The sequence below is a fragment of the Akebia trifoliata genome, chromosome 11, assembly GCF_017979445.1.
Source record: "Akebia trifoliata isolate Shusen 1 chromosome 11, ASM1797944v1, whole genome shotgun sequence".
Lineage (NCBI taxonomy): Eukaryota > Viridiplantae > Streptophyta > Magnoliopsida > Ranunculales > Lardizabalaceae > Akebia > Akebia trifoliata.
In genome coordinates, this window is record NC_141385.1 from 36594865 (window position 1) to 36617835 (window position 22971).

The window sequence follows — 22971 nt, forward strand, 5'->3', positions numbered from 1 at the left end:
AAAATTATCGGATTTCGGGTATGATCCGATCCATTGACAGCCTTAATCCACTTTTGGTTTTTGTACTTTAACAGCACTCTCAGGCCTCATCTTTTCCGTCGTCGTCGTCTCCTACTGTGTAAAGCGTCTCTCATTCTCAAGTCTCAACTCGGAAGATCGACTCGGTAGAGTGCAGAGATGTCTTCCACTCCGAAGAAACGCCCTAAATCGAAGCACAGAAGAAACCCTAACCCTAACTCTTCTCCTTCATTTGGATTCTTAAAGGAACCCTCACCAGGTTTATTTCCTTCTAAGGATGAGCTACTGAGACTCTTTGGCGTCGTCACTATCGCAGTTACAGTCGCCATAGCCTGCAATTACACAGCGAGAATTCTCAATCGCCAGCCTAAACCTTTCTGCGATAGCGATATATCCTCTGAGGATTCGCTATCTGGTGAGTTACTTTGCTAATGAATCTGTTCTAATTATCTTTTTTGACGGATTACGTTCTTAGATAATCGATTCTGTAAAAAATATGTGATTTTGAATCAAATTGATGATTTGATAATTGGTGTTATAATGATTGATGAAATGTTGATAAATATTAAGAAAATGTTGATTTCTTGATATGTGGAGATTAAAAAAAGCATTGAGAGAGTGATAATTGTGTGTCAAATCATTGAGATCATTGTTTTTGAAATTATCCGAGGCTGAGATGATGAGTCATCTCAGTATCATTCCCGAACAACCGCGACATTCAATGGAGGCTCATCCTCTCATACTTGCCATTTAGGGGGGATAACTGAAGATGCAAAAAAGTTGCACTACCTTGAGATCTGTGATGAAGGCTTGCGATCTCCTCTCCTCCTATCCCTAGGTGTGCCTGCAACAACATCGCTCTGACGCTTAAGTCAGGATTTAGTACAAGAAATAGTATGTCGTATTTTCAGAGGAAATTGCATACCTTTTAGTGCCTGCACCTATGCATTTACAAGGGCTTCTTCCCTTAGATATTCCTAGATTTTCTCCTTGATTTCTGTTCAAACGGTTCCATTCTTTTAGGAGCTTCCCTCAATTTCTGTGAATGTGGTTAAACTCCCTATTTTAAGGGATTCAAAACTTCCAAGCTTTCATCATAGACCCTTGGAACTCGGTTGAATACAACAGCCGACCTTTCTTCTTCCTCTACTGATTCAAACGCTCAGATAAGTCGTCTCATGATTGCCACATGTCACTTTTTCAAAAAATATCCTCCACAATAACCATAATTGGAAGGGAAATGGGAAAAAAGGAAAAAAAAATGGTTTTCAAACCTACTTAGGGAATGGAATATGCCATCCTCGTATCCCATGAATGGCACCAAAAAATGTATTGACTTTTGGATCACACACTCCTCGAGATTCGCCTCTTCAGTATGTTGTTCTCTTCTATGAGATTCCTCCTTTTCCGATAGGTTCCTTCTACTCTAATTAGCTTATTTGTTTAGACACCAGTGTGGTGCCTACTAAAAATTCTCTGTCCATCAAGTCAAGCAATGAACAAGAGCAAAAAAATATGTTAGAAGTTGCAAATAGATAAGTCATGTTTTATTAAGATTTTCCAAGTACCCTTGTGTTTTTGGAGGCCAAAAGAGTCCACCTTACCCCAGCCCCACTCATCATTTTATATAAAAAAGAAAATGAGAGACGCATGGCAAAGTTTGAGGGTGTTTCCCGAACACAGGGGATAGTCTTTCTCAATTGCCCAACACGATAAGCTTTGTTCTGACGTTGGAAGATGTACTCTTAACATTGGAAGTTGTGCCCAATCACTGGCCATTGAGAAAACATTTGATTGATGTTCTAACACTAACAGTCTCTCATGTGGAATGTCGCTTTTAACTTCTAATAGTGGGATAGTACCTTGGTGTCAAATTTCAAGGTGTTTTTGAGATTAACCAAGACATTACCTTGCTTTGTAAATTGACCAACTTCCTCATACCCCTTCGGATCCTACATGGATTGGGTGTTGGCTAGTCAAGTCGAACTACCTCATCGATAAGAAGCTTACTTCAGATGTTTGGCATCCTATCTAAGGTGATGCTTCTTAATGGCTCTTGGTGCTCTTTTTATTGAGCGGATGTATCTAATTTGTTTGAAACCTAACCAAGTGCTTTTGACATTTTTTCTGGGCCAAGGTACGGATGTTGAAGTTCTCTAGAAAAGTGTCTCTGGTGTTACCTCACCCCCTGAAGTACAAAATTAATGGTGACATCTGAGGCAATCTGTCTTCAGTGGATTTTGGGGTAGGCCAAAGTGAGGCTTCCTAATGGATTGACCCAAACTCTGAGGAGTCACATAGATGACAAATGGCGGTTGTAGGATTTGATGCCATTGAAATCTTCAACATTGCATTTTTTTATTTTTATTTTTTTGCAATGTTTGGAAAGAGTGGAATAGTAGAACTTTTGATTCGAAGAGGGGAATCTATATGACTTTATTTTGATTGATATCTCTTACCCTTCTTCAAAGTCACCTTCATAAGTTGAAGATAACATCTGTTCAAGTTGTATTTTGACGATAAAATTTAACAATTCACCACAATGGAACTCTTCAAAATAGAGAGCTATGTCATTTTTTTATTCACCTCCCTCTTATATATATATATATATTATATTATATATAATATATAATTATCTGTATTTGTAATCTAAATAAATGGATTGCTAGGATATATAAGATACCTTTATTTTGTCATCTAGTATTGACAAATATATAAGATTATGATTGTGAAGGTTAAATAGGTAATTTCAAATTTTGAAAAAAAAGTCATTGATATTCCACCAAATGTGGCCGTTGGAGAGAGAGGAAATCAGTATTTATTGTCATCTAGTATTGATGTAACCGTTGGAGAGAGGAAATCAACTTTTATTTATCATCTAGTATTGATGTAACGTTTTTAAAAGTAAATAGTACATTTTCAAATTTGAAGAGTTAAACTTTAAAGTCATTTTGACGTTAACTTATGAAAAGGTGTTGGAAAATGTTCCCTCTTCATATATGACAATATGAAGAAGGTTTGGAGATGTTCTTAGAGCATCTCCAACGCTACTTCAAACGGTCAAATATGAAGAGTGGGGTATCTCCAACACACAGTCAAAAGTTAAAGTCAAAATGATTTTAACGTTTCTACTCTTCAAATTTGAAGAGTTGCTTTTAACTCTTCAAATGTTAGTCTCCCACTAAATGACAAAACAATTGTTGCTTTTCTCAAAAGCATTAAATTAAATGGCTATTTTTTCTTCTCTAACGGCTATTTGATTGATTATCAACTGCAAGTTTTTTTAACTTGAAATTACATTTGTACCCTTCACACATAATCTTATATATTTGCACATATTCATTTCATTTGCTTTCTACATTTACATCAAGTTTTTTTTATCTAATTTATCTTTTTTCTAAATTCTTCTCTTCTAAAAAATGGCTCATTTGCAAAACGCTCGAGTGGCACGTGGTCCGTCTTTTTCAATTGAAGAGTTCACGGCGCATGCAAAAACATCTTCGAAATATTGTCGAGGGGTAAATGGGGACTTCGGCAAAGTAATCCCTAAATAATCGTTCATGCCGTAGTTGTCTTTCACAACAAAGGTATGCATGACCAGGGATAGAACCACCATGTATGGATTGATCTTGAGCTTGCATGAGCATGAGAGCTAAAGCAGTGTTCGAGTTATGAATCAAGACAATTGCATCGACTTCATCGTCGTTGAAAGAAGATGAGGGGAATTTTGAAAGATAGAAACTAATCTTGGAGGGATCCATTATAAATTATTGGATGATTAGAAAAATGAAGAGACTTGAGTGTAGAAATTTGGTTGAGCAATGATTTGTTTTATAAGAGAAGTGAGACTTGGAGTGAAAAAGAAGAGGGAAAATTTTGGAATGAAATTCAACTGAGAAATAATTATTGGAGGGAGAAGAAGAGAGAAAAAAGAGGGAAAATTTTGGAGGGAAACTCAATTGAGAATAATTATTGGAGGGAGGAGAAGAGAGAAATTTAGGAGAAAAAAAGGGAAACTCAATTGAGAATAATTATTAAAGTGAGAAGAAGAGAGAAATTTGGGGGAAAGAAGTGGGAAAATTTTGGAAGGAAACTCAATTGAGAAATAATTATTGGAGGGAGAAAAATAGAGACATTTGAGAGAAAAATGAGGGAAATTTTTGCAGGAAAATTCAATGGAGAAATAATTTTATATTATATATTGTATAGTATTGTATTTACATAAATATAAATATAAATTTAAATATATATATATATATATAGGTCACGTCCGTGTACGCATATATCTACTCATATCTGTACAAAATGTAGTAGCCGTCGGATTAAAAGATGATCCAATGGTCATGATTTAAAACGTGAGAAAATAGAGCACGTGCTCTAATATCTCAACTTAATTATTTCAATATTTACTATTACCTCCCTGCACGATAATATCCCTCGCAAACGAAAATTGCTTCAGTTGTCTTTTTTGTGGGCATTCCCACAATAATCTCCAATCAATCCTCTAACCTTCCATCTCAAAGAATCCCACATCATGAACAAAGAAAAGTTTCATCTCACATGGTAATTTAGTCAAACACTTGGTTGGTTTAATGGATTCATACCTTCAACAAGGGAAACTTTCTTCCATCTTTCATTACACTTACAATCAAATGGAAGCATGATTGTTGTTGAGGGTTTGGTTTGGAGGAATGTTGCCTCTGAGAGCATGGTTGTTGTTAAGTCTTTGAGAGAGAGAGTTGAAGCTCTAACCTGGGGAAGAGTTGCATTCGTGGCTTCTCGACTTCTCATCTTCTTAACAAACCGTGAGAGAGAAAAAAAAAAAAAATATATATATATATATATATATATCTGTTCATCAATTATATATATTTTAAAGAAGAATGAGATGAAAAGGGACAGATCTAAAATGGGGTTCTATTTGATTGAGAAGAGTGTCTGTCGTATTATATGGGTTTCATGGGGATTTGATTAATCGAGTGACAGAGGTGAAGAGGAAATCATAGGGTATGATATCTCTGGAAAATCTGCGTTCCTGCTCTCTTCTTTGTCTTTGTTGAAGTCTCCCTCCAGTAGAGAAACGAAGAAGACGAAGTTGAGAGAGGAGGATTTAACTACGGGGAGGTAAAACTAATTTTAACAATTTTATTTGATAAGAAAATTTTGTAAGTTTATAGCCCATCTCGTCCGTAGATGTGCATTAAATCCGACGCTCCAAATGAGTTGTGGAGATATGAGTAGAGATAAGTGTACACGGAACGCGACCCTATATATATATACACAAAAGGAAGGTAAATATAAAATGACATGGCTCTTTATCTTGAAGAGTTCCATTGTAGTGATTTTAAAATTTGTTACTTTCAAATGACATGGCTTTTTATCATTAAGATAAAGATGAAGTTGGGTTGGAGATGCTCTTAGGAGTTCAAGTAGACACTTTCAAGGATTTCATCTTTAAATGTGATTCCTTGATATCAAGAAACTAGTAGTTAGAGCATCTCCAACCTTTCTTCATGTAGTCATATATGAAGAGGGAACACTCTCCAACGCCTCTTCATAAGTTAAAGTCAAAATGACTTTAAAGTTTACTCTTCAAATTTGAAGAGGCATTGTTCCCTCTTAAAAACGTCACATCAATATTGGATGACAAATAAAATTGATTTCCTCTCTCTCTAACGGCTCCATCAATACTAGATGACAACAAAAATTGATTTCCTCTCTCTAACGACTACATTTAGTGGAATATCAACGATTTTTTTTTAAATTTGAAATTACTTTTTTTAATTTTTGTGAAAAAAATGATTTATCAATTTTTTTGAAAATCAACTATCATATTAGTTTTTAATTTGTAGAACCTAACAATCCATTTATTTAGATCAAAAATATATATAATTATATAATGGAAGCAGTTCATGGAACATCATCTGTGACGGCATATTGTAAACCATAGGATGTGCGATGATCGTGCGGTTAAGATTAAAATAACATAGTAGGATACTTCGTTCAAGAAAGTCAATAACTTTATGACTTAAAGTTTAGAATTATTGTAAAGAAATCTATAGTCTTTACTCACTTATTCGATTAACTCCACCCCTACACACATACACACAAACATGTGATAGGCTGCTTTTTTTAAAAGTATGTTAGATGCACATGTATTTGCACTCCCTACAACAAGTCAATTCTCAATTACTAATCCTCTATATAATTCTGCACATTGATAATTTGATTTTGCGTCTTGAATAACCTTGGGATTTTGACTGAAAGTGAGAAGCTATCCATCAAAGTCTGACCTTAAATTCTATGCCTGGAATGATTGTTGTAATCGGAAAATTAACTGATGGCACATTTACTAGTCCAAAATGAGGACGTGAAATTTTTCCTAGAGTTGGAATGGTTTTCATCCGGTTTGTAATAAATAAATCATTGGGGAAATGGATTTTAGGGAGGATGTGATTTGCATGTTTTATGATTAAGCATTTTCATGGGAAAATCAACTAAAATGATTTTCCCATTTTGGCATTTTCATGGGAAAATCTTCCAATCTTAGTATTTAGGACGTTAGGGTTTCAATTGAGAGAATGACGAGAGAGTGAGAGGACTTCTAAGGGAGGGAAGAGAGATAGATGAAAGAGAGAGCGAGGACGACTGAGGGAGGGATGAGAGAGAGAGAGAGAAAGAGAGAATTTGGGTTTCATACCCGTTGGAGAGAGTTCTGTTGGGAAAGACGAATGGGTTCGGAAGAGGTTTTGTGAGTTATATTCAAAGCAGCCTGTCACGTGTTTGGTGGTGGGGGAGTTAGCCGAATAAGTGAGTAAAGACTAGGGATGTCTTTACAATAATTTTGAACTTTAAGTAAGAAAGTTATTGACTTTCTTGAACGAAGCATCCAGTTGTTTTACTTTCGCACATCCTACAACTACAATATGTTGTCACGGATGTTGTTCACATTGCTGTCACACGAACTGCTCCCTTATATATTATATAATATATATAAGAGGGAGGTACATAAGAAATGACATGGTTCTCTATGTTGAAGAGTTCCATTATGGTGAATTGTTGAATTTGATGGTCAAAGTACAACTTGATATGATATTATCTTCAAATTATGAAGATGACTTTGAATAAGGTTTGAAGATGCTCTTAGAGGTCTCTTTAGGTAGATCAGGCCAGGACTGTTGAATTTTTTTTTGTGTGCTTTTGTTTGTTTTGTAGTTTCATCGGTACATCACTTCAATGTCCTGGATATCTACATTGATGTAGGGCAGTGATGCCTAATCTAAAATTATGAGTTTGAGATCAACATTGAATCAAATAAACAACTCAAAACATAAACCTAAGTTCATGCAATTGCATATGATAAAGTAAGTTTAACAAACAATTGAAGTCATAATCCTAAATCAATTACAATCGCACAAAGAAATCACTTGGTGTTGGCATAAAAGGATGTCAATGGAAGATCGAACTTCTGCTAGCTTAGGAATTCAATCCAATATTCAATTAGTGGTTTATTGAACTTCCAAGGATTTCAAGCTGGGTCTAAATTCAACGGTTTACCCTAGTTATGATATTGTAATAAGAAGTTAATGTGTGCATAAACAATAATAACCAAAGAAATTCCAACAACTTTCAAGTTCAAAATTCATGTAAAATTAATGAAATTAGGCTTAATAGGATGAGAATAGGCTAGGGTCAATCTAGGTTTAGTAAGGTTAATCTAGGTTAATTGAGCAGCGAGAAAAGTCTTAGCAAGGTATATGGAGTTAAAAATGGGTTTGGTTAGGATGGATAGGGATCTAAAGGTGTATTTTAGTTGGGTTAGGATTGCTGTAAATATTTGAACAACAGACTTTTTTGTCTTTTGGTTGACTTGATTAGGGTTTAAAATGTTGAAGGAAGGTACAGTTAGGGTATAGAAGACGTGGAATAGCAGTATAGGACTTCTAAAATGGGCTACAATTGTATGGAGCAGCTATGGTTATTTGGTGAGGGTTGGATAGCAGCAGGGTTTTAGAAGGGGTTCGGTTTCTGATTTTAGGACAGCAAGAAGTAGGACTACAGTTAGGGTGATAAGGAAAGGTTTAAGTTGTTGAAAACTAGGGTTGGAATAGGATTTTGGCAAGTTTGAAAAGTGCTGAAATAAATTTGGTAGGGTTGAGGGTTTTGAAATGAGGTTTCAGCAAGATTAAAAGACTTTGGAATAGTTTTAGCAGTGACTAGAAGGGGTTGGAATTAATTTCAGCTTATAGATCTAGGCCTAGGGAAGATTCGGCAGATGTGTGGGTGGCTAGGAAAGATTTGGCTGATGTACGGATTCTAGGGTTTGGTTGAAGACCAAAGAAAAAGAATTAAGAAAGAAGAAGAAGAGAGAGAAAAGATAGGTAATCTCTCCTCAGAATCACACTGATGTAGGGTACAATATACAAACTTAGAGTTCATGTTAAAAATCCGGTTCCAGGGTGAAATTCCAAGAACTATGAGTGATGAAGAATCTCTACGTCGAGCAAAATAGACTAGAAACTTCAATCTAGGTTTCAAGTTGATGGAAATCAATCGCAAACACTAAAATTAAGAATCAAATCGGGCTCTTATGCTCAAAATAAAAAAAACAAAGAAAGAGAAGAAGTTTATTATTTTTATTTTATTAATCAATCTTCAAAAAAATTAACTCATTGAATTTGTTTATTGAAGCTCCTTATATAGATAATTTCATAACAACTTAGAAATCTTCTAAAATACTAAAAAGTAACTTCATAATCTATCTATAACATATTACTAACCTTTTAATGTTATTAGAACTCAATTTGGACATCTAACAGGACTTTTAATTATAACCTAAAGAATAAAAAAATGAATTTTAAGCATAAAACAAATTAGAAACTAATTAGGAAAAGAAACTTTCTAAAATTGAAATATATACTAAATAGGACTACTTAAGCAAGTTAAAAAATAGAAACTCAATAAAAGAAAGAGTCCTAAGAGAAGTTGGACTAGGTCTTGTGGACTGGTTAAAGATTGGGCCGAGTTAACTTGTCAAATAGAGTTGACTCAGTCAATGCTGCTGATTTCGTTCTTCGACGCATCTTAACTCGATCATAAGCATTGAAATAAGTGTCGGCAAGCCTATTTACATCACACACTGAAGGTCGTTGATTGAGTTCTTGGCTTCACACCAAGGCAATCATGGCTCACACCATGGACTCTATTAACAGAGGTTTAGAACATGTAATTTCTGTAATCTCATTCATTTATTAATTAGGGATTTTTTTTAATGAATCAATGATTTTTATCATAAGCATGTCAAGGTGACCATGGAGGAAAGTACAAATAAAAGAAAAGGAAAAACTAGTCCAGACTACACCTCAATGTTACACACCCAATCCCACTTGGCTACGAAGTCTTCAAAGAAGACATCCTTTGACTCATAAAAAATCTTACTTTACAAAAATATAGTCCCCAAAATAGAAAGAATAATCCCTTGAACGAAAGATTCCTTCCCCTCAAAAGTCCTAAGGTTCCTCTCCTTCCAAATTCCCCACCAAATCGCAAATGGGGTAATGCTCCACAATTTTCTTTTAAAAGCCGAGAATCCCAAAACATTAGTGCAAATTACAGGACAAAACATCTATTTATAATGTTCTCTCAAACCTAAATATAATTCCAATCATTCAACTAACATAAGAAGATCTAATGGTTGTGAATATAACTTAAATATAACAACAACAAAAAAACTATCTATGTCCCAATCCCGTAATTTTATTTTCCTTGAAATTTCAGACAATTTTTTAATGAAATGAATTTTTAGTCCATGAAAACTTACTAGAAAGACATGACAAAGTTACCAAACCACTCTCAAATATTTATACTAAGATTATGGACTAACAAAACATAAAAATAATTCCAAATACTATTCTTAAATACTAAAATAGACTCTCCTAAACATAAAATCTAACTAATGGTTCAATGGAAACAGTTCATGATCTCAGATGTCCTCATCATATGTTCTTTGGTTTTAGTTTTGTTTTTTTGCTTCTTTAGTGTGATCTTTATCAAAAGGTAGTTAGAGAGAGAGAGAGAATAGTGGATTCATGTCCCTCTGTGGATGTAGCCGTCGAAGCCGACTCCAACAGTGAATCACATTACATTCATTCTCTTTTTCCTAATCTTAATTTGTTATGCTTTCTACATCTTAACTAACACGGCTTTCATGGTAATAATAGGTAATTCTGAGTGTTTTTTTTGTTTTGTTTGTGTTTTTGTTTCCATATATGTACTTTGATTAACTGTTGATTTTGTATCTATGTATATTGAAGTGAATTACTGCAAACACCATTACTTGTCCACTTGATGTTTGGTGTTTAGTCCAATTTCTTTTGTAGTGTTGAAGGTTTATGGAAAACAAAGAGTACAATCCAGAAAATCTTTGTTTCTCCAGGGAATGTTGAGCCCCCCTCACCCCCCTGAAATGAAAAAAAAAAAGAGAGAATCATAAGATTTGAATTGAATCATAAGATTACTTATTCAAAAAAAGAAACAGAAAAAAAAAGAATCATTAGATTGACCTAGAAATCCTAGGATTTCTGAAATGATTCAACTTGAGACTTAATTCATTTGGGTTCATATTTTATTTCAATCGGGGGATTCACATCATAAATCATAGGATTTCAATAACATTGGTGAGATGATTCTGTACCATAGTGTTCAGTTTCTACTATATCTTTCTATCCTTTTTGGGCCCCTATGCTATATCTTTATTGCTTCTTCAACCCATCCCACACTTCTCAACCATGTTTTTTTTTTTTTTGCATTATTTGTGCAGTTCTCAATTTGTGTCTAGTTCCTTGTGTGCATATTGAACCATTAATTTGGTTCTTATTCTATGCTCCATTTTTCATCTCTTTCTTTAAGAAGATCTTTTAATTTTGAGCAGTAATTCAACCAATGATAGCTATCCTAGTCCTCTTTGATTTGCTTTTTGGTTATGATTGGATTCGTACACCCTTTACCGATTTTAACCAATGAAAATCATTACAGATTTTTGTGAGCCTTGTCCAAATAATGGAGAATGTTTCAATGGCAACTTGGAATGTGTTCGTGGTTATAAAAAGCATGGGAAGTCATGCGTTGAAGATGGAGAAATTAATCAAACAGCTAAGAAACTTGTGTGTCTTTAACAATCTTATTTTTTCCCCTTAATATTATTAATTTGAGATGATGGAAATATATCTACGAACTCCTAATTAATAATTATTGTATCATCATGCAAATGCAGTCAGAATTGGTTGAACATCGCGTCTGTGAAGCATATGCTCACTTTTTGTGCGACAAAATTGGGACAGCTTGGGTCTGTTCTCATTACTATCCTCCGAATTTCATGCAACACTTGTGTAGGAAATTCTGTATGAACATTACATACACTTAGTGTTCAATCTCTGGTGATACTTGAGGAACCGTGCCTTTAAATATCTATTCAGGTTCAGGAGGCAGAAATTTGGAACGAACTTGATGAACAGTTGAGGAATAAGTTTGGCTTGGAGAATAACTCCTATATATATACGAAACAAAAGGCAATAGAAGCCATCGAAGGCTCATTGGAGACACGGAATTTACATGGGTAATACCATTTTTCTTTATCTTCACTCGTACAAAATTGCAGACCTGTTGGCCCATTGATAGGGTATGACACCATTTTTATTTTTATTTTTATTTTATGTGTAGGCTCAAAGAGTTGAAGTGTCCAGACTGGCTGGTAGAAAACTATAAACCACTCCCGTGCTTTATCCGACAATGGGTGTCCAAGCATGCTTTGTTTTTACTTCCAATATCTGTGCTGGTATGCCATTTCAAAAGTGAACATTTCGAAATTAGCTTAATAGTGGCTACATTTTGAAATCTGTTGACAGATTTTATATTTACAGGTTGCAGGGTTTATAACCTTGTTCATACTGTTACTTAATAAAGTCCGTCGGAGTCGATATCTATCAACCAGAGCAGAGCAGCTTTACCTGCAGGTAATATTCTCATTTCACCCAAAATAACATTGTTGGAATCCTAATTTAGTGAATTACTGTGGCTTTGGTTTCATGTTGAGGGAAATCCAATATTTAATTGTGTTTATCTTGATTTTAGGCTTTTAGCAGAATGAATTATATTAGGTTCAAATGTTCAATCACTAATTTAGAGACCATCTCTTGACACATTGGATTCAAAGACTATTTTTATACATCAATTATACAGCCTAAGTTGGACACTCGACTTATTGATATGTATATGGAGTGGAGCCCCATGGATCTAACCTGTTTATGTGGATTAGTATGAGAATGACCAAGTAGCTATGTGTCCTATTTGTTAATATAGGGATTGGGTTGTATGAAGGGCCAGATTTTTAACTTAATTATGCATTTTTTTTAAATTATTTAATAATGCATGTTGAGAGCTTAAGTACCATGACCAAACTGCCCACGTGAGCAAAAGTTACACACAGGTATATTGGAGCATTGTAGTGGGGGCTAAGTAACCAGATGCGGAAATGGATGCACACACTAATACAAGAGATGGGTATAGACTCTTTGATGCAAACTTACCATAAGATGATGATTTTGAGATCAAGAATGACCACTAAGAACAATAAAATCCATAAAATAAACTAATTCTACCAGGGATTATCAACTAAAATTTAACACTAAAATTGATTCCTAGACTAAGGTACTATTCTAGAGGGTTACTCCCAAATATTAAAATGAGGGATCCTAAGGAAGATAAAATTTCCAAACTAACGTAGGGTCTCAATCTAATTCCAATGAAGGTTTTCTTAAGCCCAATCAAGGGTTTCAATAAAATAATTAGGCACAAAGGGTTTTTTAACTGGTATTGTGAAGGTCTCCACAATCCCAATGGCTATATGTTAAAAGGTAAACTGTAAAATTTTGCAATTACAGATATGTTTTAAAAGGTTGGTTAATTATGGGGTTGTATTTGGTGGGATAGGAAGGTAGGTTAGGGTTTCTTGATAATGGAATTAGGATTTAGAAGAGGTTTAATCAAGAACATGGTGGTTGTACGTTTCTGGGCAGCAATTTACATTGACAAAAAAAATCAAGAAAAGAAAAAAAGAATAGAAAAGAAGACGAAGAAGAGGGAGAAGATGAAGAGTAGGAGATATAGTGATCGGCCCCTTACCTAGATTCACACCAAGGGAAAACAACATATACCTTGGAATCTCACCAAGGAATCATGGATTGACCACATGGAGAGTTCCCTTAGAGAAACTTGTAAATTTTTATTCCAAAAGCTAATCATTCAAATCTAGAATATCTTTACAACAATTTATGTAAGACTCAAAAACCTAATCTAATCTTAGCCATTCAATTAACATAACAAGATCTAATAGTTGGGAATAAAACTTAAAAATAACAAAATCAAAAATACCATCTATGTCCCAATCCCGTAACTTTATTTTGCTTGAATTTTCAACCTATGAAAACTCATTAGAAAGACATGATAAAGATACCAAATTGCCCCCAAACATCAATACTATAGCCATGAACTAGAAAACATAAAAATAAGCCTAAATACTAATCTTAATCACTAAAAGACACCCTCCTAAACATAAGCTAAATAAATAAATTCTAGCTAATAGTTCATTGAAAAAGGCTTATGATCTCTGATGTCCTCCTCACTCTTCATTGTCTGAAATCAAATAAACAGATAAGGACATGATGTCTTATCTAATACATTGATACCATACTTATTTTTAAATTTATCGAGCTAAGTATCTTTTCGTAGATATTTACATCATGACAAATATAATGGAACTTCCTAATATTTGCAAGGATTTTTGCAATAAATTTGTGACAATATACTCTTCATATATTTTTGTTGACAAAGAAGGTAAAGAATTTGTTGTGTCAAGTAAATAGCTGATAATTCAAAGGGAAATCAAAAGAATTTACCATTGAGATATCGAGGCCGCATTGGTAGTGTCTTATCGGTCAATATCTGTATGCTAGGTGTGTTCAAATGTCTGAGTAGCATAGACAGAGGCATCAGTGAGCGTGCATATTAATGTGTTGACTAGAACAAATTATTAACTTCCATCTTTTGTTTGAACTGCGGGTATGAAGTTTTTTTCCTTTATTCATTAATCGAAATCCAAGGTGCTAATGCATCTGTGATAGGTTTGTGACATACTCGAAGAGAATGCCATGGTGGCAATGAGCGTGAAAGGTGAAGGTGAACCTTGGGTGGTTGCCTCTCGATTACGTGATCATCTACTTTTTCCAAGGGAAAGGAGGGATCCACTGTTATGGAAAAAGGTATGTCCATTTCTTGAGGGATCCAACCATTATCAAAGCATTCTTAGTTCTTATTTGTCAGTCAATGATTTTTTTAGGCTGTTTTGTGCACTGAAGGTGATTTACAAGCTTTGATTTGATGAAATTGGTTGCTGTCCAGAATTTTTAGCAACCTGTTTGTAGATTTGGGGCCTTCTCTTGCATCACATTGGCTTCTTGAAAATAATTAAGAACTAAAAGTGATATTGCCCTGACAAATCTAGTTGGAAAAACTCTCATAAAGATAAATAAATATGATTTAAAATCATCATTATCATTTTTTTGATAAATTTAGATTTTGTTAATAAATGATAAGACAACCAAATAGGTTGAGGTGATGAGGTAAAATTCAAAAGCATGAACTAAAATCAAAGAACAGAAGTGATAATAAAAAATTCAGCCCTTCATCTGAAAATATGCTCCTCTCTAGAAACAAGTCCACAAAAAACACCAACTATCTGAAACGTGTAGTCCGCTGATGCGTAATACCTATAAAGAGTGATAATAATATCCTGCAATCTGGCTTCTTTGCCAGCAAATAGCCTCCAGATGCCTGAAGGCAAATTACTATGTGACTTCGCATCTATAATATTCCTTTCATATTTCATTTCCTTTTCCCCCTTTTTTGGCGAGGAAGTTGGGATCCAATCCTATGGTCTCATGCATGTGTTGCTAAACATCAACTATATTACGGGCTCAACCCAATCCCTTCTCTTTCGTAATTATGCTCATTACTCATTTCTCTGTAATTCTCTATGTACAACAATATTATTCAAAGCACATTGTCATAACGACATATTGAAATTGCAACAATTGGTTTTTCTGCAATTACTTTGTACTTCTCAATTTTTTTTAATTTTTTTTTTTTTTAATTTTTTTTTTTTTTGGCAACAATTGGCTTATTCTATATCGTCGTATCTGATTTTTTTTTTTAAATGCATCCGTGCATTTTATTTCTTTTTGTAGTAGACGACATTTATATTTGGTAAATCTTTTTAGTTAATGATTAGTGGACTTTGTTATTACATCCCATATTTTAAATAAAACAATACTCCTGTTAACTTCATGATGCAAAGCGGACAGTTTGTTTAGAACGTTCAAGTCTAATGTGAGAGGATTCTGGGCTCAGTTTCCAACATCTGCTGTGATACTCACACCTCTGATATGATGCTTGTGTTTAGTTTAATTGTCATAAACATGTGAATTGTTACTGAAGTATTGAAGCATGATTAGATGTTTTCTACACTTTCACTTTGGAACTAAAAGATTCATTCAGAATTATTTGTGATTAATACCTGCATCTTTGTTTAAGGTTGAGGATTTGGTCTTAGAAGATTCTCGTCTAGATCAGTATCCAAAGCTGGTGAAAGGCGAGTCAAAAGTGGTTTGGGAATGGCAAGGTATGAAAGCCATATTACTACTAAAAAATGATGCATTTCCGGGCTGTGTGATATGTGTGGGAAATTCTCAGGGAAAATGATTTTCTCGGAAATATATGATTTGCTGGTGTATGATTGGCCATTTTTTGCGGGAAAATCATTTTCCTGAGAAATCTTCTTTTTCATCTTGGCAAGAAAATATTCTTAGATTTGACCACTTGGAAAATGATTTCCTTGTCAGGGTAGCAAAAGCCTAATGTTATTCTCTCGCAAATAGACCCAACCATAACATTAATAACAAACCCTCCTTTTGACATTTTCCTCGGTGTGATCAAACCCAAAGAAACATTTTCTAATGAAATCCATTTTGACAAGACCATTTTCCTGTAAAGTTGATTTTTCATAGAAAATGTTCTCTACAATAGTACTCCCATAAGTAATACGTTATTAATCCTTCACGGAGTGTGTTCTCCTGTTCTTGTAGTTGAAGGTTCACTGAGCTCTTCGAGGAAGAGAAGGGTCGGTCAAGAAAGCAAATTGAGATCCAATGATGGCCTTTTGGACTCTCCTATTCAACAACATACAGTAAAGACTAGTGAGCCGTTGAGCTGTTAATTTGTTCTCTTGTTTTGCTTTGTATGTTGTAAAATGTTTAGGTTTGTGGTATGGTAGTATTGCCTTATTTTTTTAGTTTTCGTTTCTGTTTATATTTTGCCTCTATCAGAAAAGAAAATGTTTTGTGTGGGAATAGATAATTATTCTATGTTTTGATGATTGCATTCCCTTCCATTACTTCAAAGAAGTCTTTTTATTAGGGTTTCTACAGTAGTGAAGAGCAGCTCTTCGAAGTCTATAGGGATTTATTATGAGATGAGAGAATGCCAAGCCATCGACAAGTTTGGGTTGATGATGGATTATGTTTGTATGTAATTGGGAAAGCAAAATGATCAAGGATTTAGATTTGGTAGATTGTTTGTGATTCAGTTACATTTAATTCGATTATCACACAATTTCAAGATTCATTATTTTGTGATTTTAGAAAGTTGATGAAATCAGGTGAATGTACCAAAATTACACATGACCCAGAAAAGGGGATTTGAAATCAAGCTATTGGAATTTAAACTTTTGATCTAAATTTGAAACTTGATTGTTTGGAAGGAAATTAAAGACAGTTTGGTTACAAATATGTTATCCTAATCATGGATAAGTAGAGAGAGGTAATCGCCTATTTGGTTTTCTTGGGTGATCATGTACAAATCACAATGGACTTGTTTATTAGAAACTTGACAAGTTGAACCAAATCTCAACCAAGGGTGTTACTGTGACCTGATTAATTGATATTTGACTGAAATCAAAGTTGACTTGATCTATCTCTATTTTGAAATCTACCTATATCAATATCAAGAGAAGAACCTTGACAAATCAACATCACCATTTGTATGCAATAGGTTCTAATAGAACGTTTTGTTGTTTTTTTTACTTCGGTTGGCACCAGTATGTAGTCAGAGTCCAAAGGTTGTGAGTTCGATAACCAATATGAGCAGTACTTCATCGGAACCACCTACGAGGGCTCACCCTCTCTTACCCGGTACATATGATGTGCAGGCGTTGCACGTGCCTGGGGGAGGGACTCATATGCCTTGCCTTCAGCCCTGACTTTTCCAACCCCGTCATGAAATCAAAATTATCTTTATAATTAATTTAAGAGATCAGTATAAAAATTACAAATGGATGGTCTAACTATATGATGCGTGAACTTTTGTATTTTAAAAAAATTAATTAATGTGGATTTATATCTAGGAGTAACGAGTGGAAGATCACGATGTTGAAACTTGACACACAACTTAGCTCACCAAGTAGCATGTACAAAACAGCAGGGGCATGGCTAATGCTAACGGACTCTTAATACATAAAGAGATCTGTTATTGGCACTCCAATTTTTACTTATTGTATCCCAATTAAAAAAACTAAAAATAGAGATATTTCCCATAACATACACAACTTGTGAAAAATTCCGATTCTGGTGTACTGTTCATTTTAAATCCCAAAATATGTTTTTCCACTGATTTCGTCACTTTTATAATCAAGGAATTCATGATAAATTACCAATAAGATAATTGGTATGGCAAAATCGTTGATATTTTATCAATGAATTTATTAATTATAAAAGTGAATATTTCACCGAAAAAGTATGTTTTGGAAATTAAAATGAACAGTCTACCAGACTCGGAATTTTGTCATTTCAGCGCATGAAATGGAGATTCACCCTAAAAGATAAGTCAATGGTGGGAAATAAGTAAAAGTTGGGTGCCAATAGAAGCTCTATCTTTTTTGTTTAAATTTTTATTTGTTAGATTTAGGAATTTATATGAGCCTAATCTTTTATAATGCTTTAATACCTTGAACCAGACTTTTGTCATTATGTTTTCAAAAGGTCGATATTGAGTTTTGAACCATTGATTCTGTTCATCAACTTCAGTCCAATCATCAATTTCTTATATTTATGGCTATGGGTTTTGGGAGTACCTTAACAATCACGAAGCGGTCGATATCCATCCAAAATGAGATATTTATCTCATACAAAACAAAACCAAAAAAACCTACTTGTTTGAGTAGAATTTAATTATAATTGGATAACTAATTAAAAAACTTGACCTAAATTGTTTGAATCAGTTCTATAGGTCAACTTAAAATTTTGATAAAGTCAATTAGGATATTTATTGAGTTGACTCATAGATTTTCTACTCGAAATTACCTACTCATGTGTGAGAGATCTCGTAATTTAATATTATAGATGATTTAAGGTTTTCTTTTATTTTAAAATTATTACATGTTACATAAAACCCTTCAAAAAAATTTATATATACTATGGATTCGAACTTACAATAAATCATCGCTTCTAAAACTTAATTACTGTATAAAGAATATATAAGTTTCAATTTTTGTAAAAAAAAATAAATCATCAACTTTAATTTTAGTAGAACAAATAACTACTAAGTTGATAATTTTGTAGATAACATATTAATATTTTGAAAGGAAAAAGGTTTTTTCTAATGATTTGCATATTGATTTTTTCATTCAATTCTTGATAATCAAACCAATGGGTACACATGTTTCTTGGTGGTTGTGGTTCCATTTATTTTAGAACCGAAACCAACGATAACCGAACAAATATAATGGTTCTGGTTATAAATAGTTTATATGAAAGAAGTTATTAAAAGTTTTAAGTAAATAAGGTCAGAGTCTTAGTCATTTCAAAAGAGGTTTGTGTTGATCAAACCCGAAATCCTATAAATTGGCAATTTGGATTGGGAACAATGACCACTCCTTATTAGAGTTGGGATGTCGGAACAACATGTTCTTCCCCTTTCTCTTCATCAAGTAGTAGTATATGTTCCTCTTGGGAGCCTTGCATGTTGTGAATTGGGCTCAAATGTCCTTGAGCCCGAGTTTCATATTCACTAGCTGAAAGTACACTCGATCCGCGGGGTGCACGGATCCACTTTTGACCCTTGAGGTTTGGGAGTCGCCACCTAGTTGTTAAGGTCTAGGAACCAAACTGACTCTAAAAAAGGTAAACTAATCTACGAAAGAGAAAAAGAGTCCGGGGATCACATTACGGGGTTGGAAGGTGTTAGGCACTAACCCCGTCCTGCCAAAGCCGGTCTCTACTAACTTCCCAAATAAATCACATTGCTAAAAACCTAGATAAAAATAAAAATAAAAAAATTTCATACATTTCCGATAGCAAGGATTTTGTTCCCTCAGATCTGACAAAAAATAGCTCATTGTACTGTACTCCCTTACTTCGTTCTATCTCCGGATTTGATTTTAGATCTCCGAGGCAAGGTATCTCCTTATTTTTGGATCTGAACTCTTTAAATTTATTGCGGATTTTGGGATGTTTTTGGAAGGCTTTTAGGCGTTTCTTATGCTAAAATCAAAAGAGGGATGTTAGGTAAGGAGTTGGGACTCCAAAACTAGGGTTTATGGGAGGCTAGGGGGCTTTTAGACCTACTTCTCTTAGGGTTTATGATTTGATACGAAAATAGGGTGTGAACACCTCTATTTATAGATGTTTTTAAGAGTTGATTTGGATAGAATTAGTATTTAATTAGAGTTCTTTTAATTAGAGTTGTGTTTTAGTTAGACTTATTTTAGGTAGAATTGTGTTTTAATTAGAATTGTTTTAAGTAGAATTATTTTTAAGTTAGAACTCTATTAGATTGAGTTATTATTTAATTAGAACTCTATTATGACTTTTGGTCTTATTTGATTGACTTTTAATGTTTTGACTTTAGTCTTAATTGATTGACTTTTAATATCTTGACTTCAGTCTTGCTTAATTGACTTTAATTTTGACTTTAGTCTCACTTGATTGACTTTAATACCTTGACCTTAGTCTTGCTTGATTAACTTTTAATTTTTGGAAAAGCCCCCTCTAAAATATCTTTAATTCTTTGGACCCCCAAATGGAGGGGTCCTTAAAGAAATATCTCACGAACCCTCAACAATTTTATTTGAAAACCCGATTGATAGATTTCTTCGGTTCAAAATTTTAAATTAATTTCATTAATATTTCACTTTAATTATTTAATATTTTATTTATTAATTTCGAATTTTTTAATTATGAAAATTGTGAAATTACCGTTTTGCCCCCAGAGAGGACTTTTCACGTTTTAAGTCGGTTTTTAATGTTCTAGGATGTTTTAGAATTGATTTTTCGTAAGGAATTCAATGGAAATATTAGTTTTTGTTATTTATGAAATTTTTTGTGTGAAATGGTTGTGAACTTTATGAGGGGCATTTTCGTAATTTCGTCAAATTTGGTTAAAATTAGTGAAATGATTTATTTGATTTCGATTTGTTGTTTTATGTATTTGAGAGAGTTTTCCTAAGCGTAACGTAGGCTCTAGGGTTGTTTTGAGGTTAGTGGTATTTTGGTAATTTGGTCAATTTTTAGTGATTTTTATCGTGAAGCTTCTTTTTGGTCTGCAAGATGATCATTTCTATGTTTCTGGGGTCGTATTTTCCTAGCGTAGCGTGGTTTCTAAGGTTTTGTCAGTTTGAGATACCTCATCCGGATTTCTAAAACACATGTGGTAACAAAATAAAGCAATGGAATACACATCCATCATTGGGAATCATTGCGATCGGGTTGACGAGTTGATTAATCAGGCGGATGCAAAAATGGGGTATCTACACTAGCTTTATCATACAGATGGCCAATTGAAGTTCCTTGTCATTTGACCAAAGCCTTCTGGTAGAAGTTCAAGACCTCCTGAGTCAAAGGGCTCAAAGGTATCTGAAGACCTACCTAGAGCTTAGAACACCACAGTCGCCCCTTCTTCTCATTGAGCAAAGGGTCTCGACTCATCCACATAAGTGGTGGCCACAAAGACAGGAATTTGAAATTGGGACTGAATGTCCTCAATGGTGGGCCTAGCCATACTCACGAAATTCTTTGAACTTTTCAAAAAATCGTAAAATTATCTGAATTAGATGTTAGCCAATTAATTTGGAAAATTGATGAACTAATAAAAAAATCCCTCAATTAATCATAGAATACGATAATATTTTTACTCTTCACCTCCAAATTTTTAGGGTATATTTGGTAACACTTCTGAAGTCTAAAGTTTGTTTTCTGAAATCTGGAATATGAAATCTGAAATCTTATTCTGAAAAAGTAGTTTGTTTATCATTTTTAAAAGTTTCTGGTTACAAATAGAATTTTAAAACATAATGTTCATTTTGACAATATTACCCTTTTGTAATTCTAATAAATTGTTAATCGAAAGACCTAACATGTTATGCATAATGAAATCATCCACATATTTCATTACAATTTCTAATAAATCAAACACCCCAAAAGTATTGTTTTCAATTTGAATTCATACTTGAAAAATTATATTCCAACAAGGTAATACTCAAACAATAAATAATCATTCATTTTCTAGTTGAAAAATATAGGGTTTTAGGGTTCATATAAAAATATAGGATTTTTGAACATGAAACGAGAGAAAGGGGAGAGACCTTGACAACAAAGTTGTAGAGGAAGGAGTGGTAGAAAAGAAAGGAGATGTAGAAAAGTTAAAAATAAGAGTTTTAGGGTTCGTATAAAGAAATGATAAATGATAGAAATTAGAGTTTTAAGGAGGGTATTTTAAGAATAAAAAAATCAAATTTCAGAAGTTTCATCTAGCATCCCTCCATCACTAGTTCAAAACTTCTAAATTTTAATTCTAAAGTCTGAAATCTTAACAAAAACAAATGGAAATAAAGCTTCTAAAGTCTGAATTGTAAAAGTGGACCACCTCCATTCAGACTTCAGAAATGTTACCAAACACATACTTAATTTTTCAACATTCAAACACCAACATCAAGAAGAAGATGGGATTTAGAATGTTTTGGTAAGAAATCCAATAAAATATTTTGTATAATATCCAAACTTCTCCCAATTTTTTTAAAAATTTATATGAATTAACCAAATTGAACTCTCACCAAATAATTAGTGAATCTGAACTTTGTTACTATTGGCTTAATAGGGATGTGGGCCTTTTTCCCATCCTTCTGAGGTAGAAAAGAAAGTAGGGGTTTGAAAGAGGATTGGGATAGGGAAACCGAAAGAGAAAATGATTAGGATTCTAATTAATAACTCAAAAGAAAATGACAGTGAAAGAAGAGTAAGGTACCTAAAGGAAAGGTAGGGAGAAAGGCAACAAGGGGCTTGGAGCAGAAAATATCCCAGACAAGTGGCCGAAAAAATTGTCGGAGAATAGTTGCGTAGAATAAGGAAAGGAGATGAGAGCAAGGTAAAGAGAAAAAACCAATGGGAAAAAGAGTATTTATATGATCAAAGACCTCGAGATATGAATAGGATCTACAGTTAGGGAAACGGAATCATAATGAGGTATCATTGCTAGGGCTTAATGGGCCGGGTTCAGGTCGAATATGCATATATCCATATCAATATCAAGATTTTTTATCTAGGTCTAGATCCGAATACAACTCAGATCTAACAAGCTCAAAGCTTTAAACCATATCCGAATCTTTTTTACTTTCATTAAACCCATATTTAGATTCGACCGAATTAATTGTTTCAAGTAGTTCGATTTGGATAATTTCAAACCATTTTAAGAAAATTTGTTAAAGGTGTGGTCAAAAAATGACTTGAACTCAAGAGTCAAGAGTCAATACCTCTCATTTTTTTAAGAGAAACCATGACCGCTATGCCCAATACT

At 33.8% G+C, this 22971-nt stretch overlaps 1 protein-coding gene across 1 annotated transcript; it reads left to right on the forward strand.

Moving 5' to 3' along the window:
- LOC147391443 (Man1-Src1p-carboxy-terminal domain protein) lies at positions 1-16551 on the forward strand. Its single transcript, XM_086458308.1, has 9 exons — positions 1-433; positions 11053-11180; positions 11291-11362; positions 11493-11632; positions 11737-11851; positions 11937-12029; positions 14196-14333; positions 15664-15751; positions 16215-16551. The coding sequence occupies exons 1-9, from the start codon at positions 178-180 to the stop codon at positions 16343-16345; spliced, it is 1161 nt and encodes a 386-aa protein (XP_086314434.1). The 5' UTR covers positions 1-177; the 3' UTR covers positions 16346-16551.
- The last annotated feature ends 6420 nt before the right edge of the window (positions 16552-22971 follow it).

Coding starts and splice junctions, on each gene's coding strand:
- LOC147391443 (XM_086458308.1), top strand. CDS start 178: ATGTCTTCCACTCCGAAGAAACGCCCTAAATCGAAGCACAGAAGAAAC. Junction 434..11,052: donor CTCTGAGGATTCGCTATCTG/GTGAGTTACTTT, acceptor AAATCATTACAG/ATTTTTGTGAGCCTTGTCCA. Junction 15,752..16,214: donor AGTGGTTTGGGAATGGCAAG/GTATGAAAGCCA, acceptor CTGTTCTTGTAG/TTGAAGGTTCACTGAGCTCT.